Source organism: Nematolebias whitei, chromosome 14, assembly GCF_014905685.2.
Source record: "Nematolebias whitei isolate Nwh7 chromosome 14, NemWhi1, whole genome shotgun sequence".
NCBI classification, from domain to species: Eukaryota; Metazoa; Chordata; class Actinopteri; order Cyprinodontiformes; family Rivulidae; genus Nematolebias; species Nematolebias whitei.
The window spans coordinates 22149769-22159958 of record NC_056511.1 but is presented as its reverse complement, the minus strand read 5'-3'; the positions used below and the strand labels follow the sequence as shown (position 1 = coordinate 22159958).

The 10190-nt window shown below is 43.0% G+C and overlaps 2 protein-coding genes across 2 annotated transcripts in view; both read left to right on the top strand.

Moving 5' to 3' along the window:
• Window positions 1–10190, top strand: part of LOC119420585 (transcriptional coactivator YAP1) — a 56306-nt gene that overhangs the window by 8135 nt on the left and 37981 nt on the right. The window lies entirely within an intron of this gene.
• The window catches only part of LOC119420744 (short transient receptor potential channel 6-like), a 12726-nt gene continuing 3774 nt past the window's right edge, over window positions 1239–10190 (top strand). Inside the window, exons 1-7 of the mRNA XM_037688174.1 lie at window positions 1239–1559; window positions 1694–1879; window positions 4534–4698; window positions 4798–5041; window positions 5116–5385; window positions 8712–8976; window positions 9610–9805. Coding sequence (XP_037544102.1) covers window positions 1239–1559; window positions 1694–1879; window positions 4534–4698; window positions 4798–5041; window positions 5116–5385; window positions 8712–8976; window positions 9610–9805 — 1647 coding nt within the window. The remainder of the gene's footprint in view (window positions 1560–1693; window positions 1880–4533; window positions 4699–4797; window positions 5042–5115; window positions 5386–8711; window positions 8977–9609; window positions 9806–10190) is intronic.

Genomic DNA, 10190 nt, shown 5'->3' with positions numbered 1-10190 from the left:
TTTTACTGACCACATCAACTCTGTGGATAAATACATCAAGTTCACACAAGAAGATGTAAAAAATGGCAGGTTGGCTTTCTTGGACTGTGATGTCTCAGTCTTTGATAGAGGACATTTGTAAACCGAGGTGTACCGCAAACCCACCCACACAGACCAGTATTTGCAGTTTGACTCCCATCACCCTTTGGAGCACAAGTTAGGAGTCATCAGGACTCTGTACCACAGAGCAGACAGCGTCCCCACTAACTCAGGAGCCAGGCAGAAGGAGAAATCCCACACAAGACAGGCTCTACAGCAATGTGGATATCCTAACTGGGCCTTCCTGAAAGCAGAGAAGAAACCCAAACAGCACTCCAGTCAGCCATCAGGTGAAAAGGAGGAACCCAGACCAGTGGTCATTCCGAGTATCAGAGACGTTTATTTTCTAAACATAACGTCCCAGTGGCTTTTAAACCCCAAAATACATTACGGCAAAGACTGGTTCATCCCAAAGATCCAGTCCCCCGGCACAAAAAAAGTAACATTGTGTATGCTGTTCAGTGTCAGGAGGGCTGTGATCAGTCTTACATCGGGGAAACAAAACAGCCACTGGCCAAAAGGATGGCCCAGCACAGAAGATCAACATCATCAGGCCAGGACTCTGCGGTCTACACTCATCTCCAGGCCAGCGGTCACTCTTTCAGGGATGAAGATGTTCACATCCTGGACAGAGAGGAACGATGGTTTGAGAGAAGAGTAAAGGAGGCCGTTTTTGTGAAAATAAATCGTCCATCATTAAACAGGGGTGGAGGCCTCCGGGTTCAACTGTCCCCCTCTTACAATGCTGTGATTGCTAGTATCGCTCAACCCCCTGTGAATAGTAAACAGCCATCAGGGTTCTAATGATTCATTGGTAGGCTGACGGTCCTTCTTGACCATGTGAGCTGCTGGTTTTGGTTGTCAGCAGCAAAACTGGTTGATCCACTCTGAGAAGGTGCTATTTAAGAGACTGAGCTGAATACAGCACCTCAGACTGAGGAAGTCTTTCGGATGAAAGACAAAACTTATCTACATTTTTTTTGCTTTGTTTTGTTTTTTTGAATGTCCAGAGGACCAGACTGAACTTTTTAGATTTTTCTACCTGGATTATTGAGAATGCATCAGGATATACAAAGTAACTTAAGCTCCTTTTCTTGCTCCTTTCATGTGTCCAGTTTATGTTGGAGGTAATGTCGGGTGCTTTAATTAAATAAAAAGGCATGGTTTGTTCCTCCCACAGGTTCTCTCACGATGTGACTCCTGTGATCCTTGCAGCACACTGTCAGGAGTACGAGATAGTCCACACCCTCCTGAGTAAAGGGGCCCGCATAGATCCTCCTCATGACTACTTCTGCAGCTGTGACTCGTGCAATTACCACCAGCAGTTTGACTCGTTCAGCCACTCGCGCTCCAGGATCAACGCCTACAAAGGACTGGCCAGTCCTGCTTACCTGTCCCTGTACAACGAGGATCCGGTCCTGGCAGCTCTGGAGCTCAGCAATGAGCTGGCCATGCTGGCTGACATTGAGAAAGAATTTAAGGTTCAGTTTACTGCTCCTGCACCTTCAGCTTTGATTTAATGGGAAATCACAAACTTATGTGGCGTCAAAATCACTTTTCAATTAAAGTCATGTGTTTAACCCCTTGTTGCATGTTTTATTCCTCTACTGCGTAGAACGACTACTGCCGCCTGTCAAACCAGTGTAAGGACTATGTAGTGGGCCTTCTGGACCTGTGCCGCAGCACAGAGGAAGTGGAGGCTATCTTGAATGGAGAAACGTTCTCTGAAGATGCCTACAACCTACCAGGACGCCCCTCCCTCACACGACTCAAACTGGCCATCAAATATGAACTGAAGAAGGTCATTTTGTGTTTAAACAGGCAGTGATACAAGCAGCATGAATATGTCTTTAAAAAGTAGGAAACTATTTTAATCTGTGTAAAATATTCTTTAATCTGTTGGAACTACTGGATACAGAACTCTTTTCCAGCTGAGTGGGTTCTGGTCCATCATTTAGTGCACTAAAAGTTTTCATTTCAGTTTGCATTCTGCTGGAGTTGTCTGCACTCGTGCTTTCTCACCACCATGACATGTCTTTTTCCAGCCTCACTCATCAGACTCTGGATTTGAAAACTTCAGATTTTTAAACTTTTCTGTAATCTGTTCTGTAGTTTGAATTCAGGGCTGTGGTCAGCACCACGATCTGGTAACCCTGAGGCTGCAGGTTTGAGTCCAGGTTGTGTCAGGAAGGACATCCGCCGTAAAACAATCTTTCACAAGTTTTTGTCTAAAAGTATCAGAATCAGAATAAGCTTTATTATCATTGCACCGAGATACAACGAGAACATGTACATGCAGTCGTCCAGTAGATGGATGGAGTGCATGAAACTGCAGTAAGCACGGCCTCTCTTATCCTTTTTCAGAATAATAATCTTAGATAGGAAAAGGGGGAGAAACATGAGGGTAGATAATGGTATTAAAAAAAGATCTTTCACATCTTGTCTATCAGGACACGATTTGAAACATAAAAAAACTCTACCAGCAAGCACAATTAAAACATGATTACATGCATTTGACGTCGAGGTGTTGAGATTTGTCCATGAGCGTTTTTCCGATCGGCCACAGTTCTGATGATGTTGTTTCAGCCGACAGTTCTGATAAGCATGCACAGAAAGTTCTCGGGGGGGGGGGGGGGTGCGATAGATAAAGCTTTTGTCCCTGGTTACCCATAATAAGGAGAAATTTGATAGTCGGCCCGTCTCCGAGGCCAACGGGGAGCCAGATTCAGATAAGCTTTGATTGTTGATATTCTTCAGGCAGACAGAATATTTTCTTCAGCCTTGAGTCCATCTGGATGTTCTGGTTCCAAAAAGGCCTAATTGTGGGAATCCATTCCACTGATCCATGTTACAAGTCTCTTTCGAGGTCAATCCCACTGCGCTGACGAGTCCCAGAAGCCGCAGGTGGCCTGCGATTCTTTTTAATCGCCTCCACCTTAGGGTTTAGCTCGTAAATCAGCTGATTTGTGTACTCACAGCACAAACCAAACCTTCACACAGACTCAGAAGCTTTGTCATGGCTGAAACTGCTGCCGGTGTCTTATTCAATTGTCGATAAACAGAGCCCCGCCGATGCCAAAAAGCAGATTCCCTGCTATCATAAATCCAAATATGTAAACGTCTTCAGCGTCCTCCTGAGACAGATCTGAGAGGTACATCAGCTGCCACACTCCCCACAGATCCATGACATACACCACAGCGTGCATCTCAACTGGACAAGCGGGTTCTCCAGGACCCTGTCGTTTTGTTGAAAAAATCTTGCCGATAGCGTTGAATGTCCAGGATACCAGATCCATAATCTTAATTTACGTTTGGGAGATGTGTACCAGGAGCTTCAGACACACAGAGAGCGAAGCAGGGGAAGGAAAAAAACGGGAGAGGAAAGTCGAGTAGCCACCTCAAGCGAGAGCGAGAGAGAAAAAACTGTATTTTAAAGTATTTAAGTCATTGATAACATTTGACAGGCTCCGTTATCTCTCTGTGATGGTTTTATACCTCATATTAGTGACATCTTGCCATTTAAACTAATTAATACCTGACATGTTACAGGTATTTCTATAAACATCACATTCACAACCTATACTCTAAATCATATGTGTCAAACTCAAGGCCCGGGGGCCAAATGTGGCCCTCATTGACATCTTATCTAGCCGCCAAGATGTTATATTAAATGTAAATACTTTTATCACTTTAATTTTTTTCAGTAAACTTTGATTATGATGTCAAAAGTGCAACAGAGAACGTCAAATGAGACCAGTCAAACTCTTGCTGAGGAACCTGCAACCAAGAAAAGATGTTGGGTATCTAACTTGAGTTAATGTAGATTCTGAAACCAGCCCTTAGTTTAAAAAAAGGTTTTACTTTTGGCTCCCTTTGTTTGGTTTGACACCCCTGCTCTAAATGCTAGTAAATCACACGAAACTCTGGTCTTGAGGACTGGAGTCAACTGTGTCTGTCTGTTATCATAAAATGTGTGAACCCAAAGGTTGGATTTTAACGAACCTCTCTGAAATGAATGAATGGATGAGCGTCTGCAAGCGTTTAATGTTTGGAGTCAACCTAATTCAAGATGGCTGCCACAGCTAATCAGCCTTAGCAAGCACTAACATGTTTATAACTTGCCGGTAGTTAGTTTTACAGATATTGAGCTTAGTGTGGGAGTAGCTGAGAGTCATACCTAACTCGTACTCTGATAACAGTTTGTGTTAGATCTTTGTTTAAAACTTGAGCATGTGAGTAAACCGGCGATCTGCATCCTTTAATGGGAGTTTCATTCTAGTTAGTGCATGGCCTCATTTCTTTTTTTTATTTTTTTATTTGAGCGCTGGTTAGCAGTTAGTCGTACAGGTAAAAACAGACCAGTGTCAGGGCCGTTAGTTTATAATTTTTTGGTACAGAACTGGATTCAGACCTCAGAAACCGGAGCTCATCATCCACCTCGCTTTGTGTCTCCAGTTTGTGGCTCATCCAAACTGCCAGCAGCAGCTGCTGAGCATCTGGTATGAGAACCTGCCCGGTCTGAGACAACAAACCACCGCCATCAAGCTGCTGGTGGTTCTGGCCGTGGTCATCGGTCTGCCTGGACTGGCTGTGGCTTACTGGATCACTCCGTGCAGCAGAGTAAAAACCATTTGACGTCCACTCATTAAAAACGGGAATCAGATCTTTATTGCATCATGAACACATTCTCTTTATCTTTGACTTTTTGTTTGTTTTCAGGTGGGTAAAGTTATGCGCAGCCCCTTCATGAAGTTTGTGGCCCATGCTTCATCGTTCACTATTTTCCTGTGTCTGCTGATCCTGAATGCTGCAGACCGTTTCGCAGGTACCAACATGCTGCCTAACATGACCCACCTTCAGAACCCTGAAGGTTCACAGCTCAGCTCTGACCGGCTGCTGCTCTACCGTAAGACCACCACACCCTTCACCTGGATGGAGATCCTCATCATCTCATGGGTCATTGGTGAGCAGTGATGAATGCAACCAGGGAACAAACAAACAAGCAAAAAAGATGATGTCATCTTTGTGCTACTACAGGCATGATTTGGGTTGAAGTGAAGGAGATCTGGTTCCAGGGACCTGGGGAGTACCTGGTCGAACCGTGGAACTTCCTGGACTTTGGGATGCTGGCCATTTTTCTGGCCTCCTTCAGCTGCCGCTTCTCTGCTGCGAGACGTGCAGATTTAGCCCAGGACTACGTGCACGAACATTGTAGGGCGGTGGTGGGACAGTCTCCACAGACAGACGCCTACAGCCTCTGTAAAACACGGATCCGTCTGCCGGCAGAGGTAGACTACTTCACCAAAGGTGGGTCTTCTCATACACCTGGACCAGCTTTCTCTCCTTATAGAAGGAAGAACGTAGAAAACTCTGGACACAATGTCACACTATTTTATAATTCAATTCATTTAATTTATATAGCACGCAATCACAACAGAAGTTGCCTCATGGCACTGAACAGAAACATTCACATTATAAAAGCCAATTAGTAAAAGTTCTCGATCTAAGGAAGCCAGCAGACACGATGAATATTCACTTTATTGCATCTTCACTTGCCCATCCTGAGCAAGCACAAAGGCAACAGTGGAAAGGAAAAACTCCCTTTTAATAGGAAGAAACCTTTAGCAGAACAAGGCTTAGGACAAGCGGCCATCTGCTTTGACCGGCTGGTTTGAGAGGACAGGAAGGAGGAAGAGACAAACACAGAATGACAGGTCCAGATGTACTTTCTATTGGAAGAAAGACTAAAAACACGTCAAGGACAGAAATAATTACAAATACAAAACAGGTAGAGTAGAGACAGCAGCAGAGAATATGTGGTCAGTTTGTCCTCCAGCAGTCTAAGCCTTTAGCTGCATATTTAAGGGATAGCTCTGGAAACCCAAGCCAACGCTAACTATAGGATTTATCAAAAAGGAAAACTTAAACCTAATCTTAAAACTGGACAAGGTGTCAGTCTTATGGACAGAAACTGGAAGTTGATTCCACAAGAGAGGAGTCTGATAATTGAAAGCTGTTTATAGGAAACAAGCTGAAGATGAAACCAGAAGGAAAACCACAAAGAATAGAAACACGCCTTTATGGACGTCCTCCACAAGTCACATCTGAAGGTTTAACTTTCCTCTGAAATGATACGTTTTTACTCACGTACCTTAGAAAAACTAAAGGTTTCATCTTTAACACACTGGTTAGAAAATGCAGATTCAGAACAGGAAAGTAGCGCACGACTTGTTTATTCATTTTTTGCAACTTTTAAACATTTTGATATGTTTAACTTTACAATCATTGTTCTCTGCAGCATGGTGGCGCAGCTGGTAGAGCTGTCGCTTCTCAGCGAGCAGGTTGCAGCGGTTCAAATACCGATCGCGGGCCTTTCTGGGTGGAGTTTGCATGTTCTCTCCGTGCATGTGTGGGTTTCTTCTCCGGTTTCCTCCCACATACCAAAAACATGCATGTTAGGCTGATTGGTGACTCTAAATTGTCCCTAGGTGTGAGTGAGAGAGTGAATGGTTGTTTGTCTCATTTGTCTCTATGTGTCCATGTGATGGACTGGGGACCAGTCCAGGGTGTCCCAGCCTCTCACACAGTGATGGCTGGACATGGGCACCAGTGACCCCTGTGACTCAGAAAGGAAGAAGCGGGTTAAGATAATGGATGGATCATTGTTCTTACTGAACTGGACTCAGACTTCTTCACATCTTTCAAAAACTTTGTGCTCTTTTAGAAATCTACCTCAGCTCGTCTGCTCCATTTGTGCTTTCTTATATCCTTGTGTCCTTTTTGCCTTATGTCTCCTTACATGTTTTTGTAGGCTCCCTACCCATCTCTGAAGCAGTAGAAACCGTCAGAAAACAACTTTTACAAGACAAGGACTTAATCAACAGGACCAACTTCACCCCAGACCAGATCTGCACCATGTTGGATCTCTGCCTCTCCACCACTTATTTCAAGTTCAATGACAGTTTTTACAGACAGAAGCACGGCTGTGCCATGGGATCTCCAGTGTCACCCATTGTTGCCAATCTCTACATGGAGGAAGTGGAACAGAGAGCCCTAAACTCCTATGAGGGAACAACACCAAGCCATTGGTTCCGTTATGTGGATGACACTTGGGTCAAAATCCAAGCTAAGGAAATAGAAGCGTTCACCAGACACATTAACTCAGTTGATAACAACATCAAGTTCACCAGAGAGGATGCAAACGACAACAAACTGCCTTTTTTGGACTGTTTGGTTCAGATGGAGAGAGAGTACAGCCTCAATATTGAAGTTTACAGAAAACCAACCCACACAGACCAGTATCTTCTGTTTGACTCCCACCATCCACTGGAACACAAACTCTCTGTCATCAGAACTTTACAACATCGGGCCGAATGCGTCCCCACAAAGACAGAAGGTAAGGAAAAGGAACAGAAACACATTCAAGAAGCTCTTCAAACATGTGGATATCCTAACTGGGCTTTTGTCAAGTCAGTGAGGAAATCTACAAAACACACTAATAAACTGAAAAAGGAGAACAGCAGACGTAAAAACATTGTCATCCCTTATGTTGCTGGAGTATCAGAGAAATTCAGAAGGATCTTCAACAAACACAAGATCCCAGTACATTTCAAACCCAGCAGGACTCTCAGACAGAGGCTGGTCCACCCTAAGGACAAAACACCCATACACAAACAGAGTGGTGTAGTGTATGTGGTCCAGTGCAGCGAGGACTGTCCAGACCTCTACATTGGAGAAACTAAACAGCCTCTTCACAGACGCATGGCTCAACACAGGAGAGCTAGCTCCACAGGACAAGACTCAGCTGTTCACCTCCACCTCACAGATAAGGGACACTCTTTTGAGGACCAAAATGTGCACATTTTGGACCGAGAACACAGATTGTTTGAGAGGGGGGTGAAGGAAGCAATTTATGTAAAAAGAGAAAAGCCGTCTCTTAACAGAAGAGGAGGCCTCAGATTTCCACTTTCAAAAACATATAATGCAACTTTAAAACAGATTCCCAGCCGGTTTTCACACCTGATGGAAACAGAGGGGCCTCGTCTGTGAATTAGAGGAACAAAAGACTCTTACTGTTAAGGTTTTTTTAGGTGTGAATTGCCAATCTACATATGTGTGTGTGTGTGTGTCTTATCTCACTCAGCCTTATAACCTGAATCTCTCACTCTCTGCTCTTTGAATTGAGAAAGCTCCTCGGATGAGGAGCGAAACGTCTTCTGTTACAAATAAAGTCCAGTTGTTTTTGTATTGAACGTTTTTTGAATTCATCATGTCCTGGATGACTGAGAATCTTCACCAGCATGTAGGCTCCCTACACTTTTTGTCCGTTTAGTCTCTACATATATTCTTATTTTTTATGTCCTTTTACTTTTAATTCATCCTTTTATTTTTTCTACACGTCCGTCATTATTGTCACATTGTCTCTTTTTTTGTTGTGTCTTTACGTTTCTTTTTTGTCTTATTGTGTCTCATCCTGCTTCTTCTGTCTCTCTGCTCTTTTTGTTTGTTCCTCTGCTCTTTCTTTTTTTAATTTAAATATTTTATTAACATTGAAAGCTCACAAATTATTTAGTTCACCCTGCTGTTTCACTGAAAATATAAACTTTTCTAGTTGCTGTTGGTCTGTTTTGCAGCTCGTATGGACTGGGTCCCATCAGATCCTCAGCTTGTGTCGGAGGGGCTCTACGCCATCGCTGTGGTGCTGAGCTTCTCAAGGATTGCCTACATTCTCCCTGCCAACGAGAGCTTCGGTCCACTCCAGATCTCTTTAGGAAGGACGGTCAAAGACATCTTCAAGTTCATGATCATCTTCCTCCTGGTGTTTCTGGCCTTCATGATCGGCATGTTCAACCTGTACTCTTATTACCTGGGGGCCAAGCAGAATGACGCCTTCACCACGTGAGTCAGAAACACAATCATCGATCAAAAGTCTGTTTGGTGTTCACGGAGTACTTTTTTAATGATAATAACAGATGGTGTTGCATTAGTTATTATTATTATTTTATCAGTAAGCAGTTCAAATCTCAGGATTTACTTTTATTAGGAATAAAAATAAATGTCAAGGGTCCATTTTGCTATAAACGAGTACATGGGTTGAAGTTGAAGATATTTATTCCAGGTGTGTAACACACATTGTATTATTTTTTTGTAAAAAAATAATAAAACATAAATAAATTGAATCTAAACTGAACCACACTGTGACATTTAAGCGTAAGGCCGACTTTGGTTTTGTAGCTGATTTTGAAACAACAACCTCACATCAGGTAGATGTATTTTTAGAAAGATTTATAACTTACTTTTAGCTAAGGATAATGACAAGAATATATCTTTAATAAGCAAGTGTTTCGTCTGCAAGAGGTTTTTATGCAGTAGTTCAATGACTGAAACCAACGGGTGTGTAATCAATATGGTAATCCATGTTGCCCAATAATGGGACAAACTGAGTGTAAAACGGTTCTGTTGTTGCAGGAAGCATCTGTAACGTCTCCACAGTCAGACGATTAATGTTGTCTTCTTGTTACCTCCATCCAGCCTGGAGGAGAGCTTTAAGACGTTGTTCTGGGCCATATTTGGACTGTCAGAGGTCCGGTCTGTAGTGATCAACAATGACCACAAGTTCATCGAGAACATCGGCTACGTGCTGTACGGGGTGTACAACGTTACCATGGTGATAGTGCTGCTCAACATGCTCATCGCCATGATTAACAGCTCCTTCCAGGAGATTGAGGTACGTCTGTTTGAACACACCCTGACAACCTCTGGACAACCGTCCTCACAGTCCTCGAATCATTATATATCTGTTTGCTGGAGCTTTCTCAGTGACGTCAGGAGCATCAGTTACATTTAAACTAGAGAAATTGCATTTCCTACGAAAATGCAGTGTGAATGCTTATTGCTGAAGAACTAGCTGATAAACAGCTGAAGTTAGCTCAAAACGTGCTGAAACGTAGCTCAAATGGAAGAACAAGCCTAAGTTAGCAGAAGAAAGCAGAAAAACACATATTTGTTGAATTGCCATATTTAAATAAGCAGAAATTACCACAAAAATGAAGACATTAACTATAAAAGTTGTAATAAGCCAAAAAAAACAAACAAACAAACAAACATAAAGT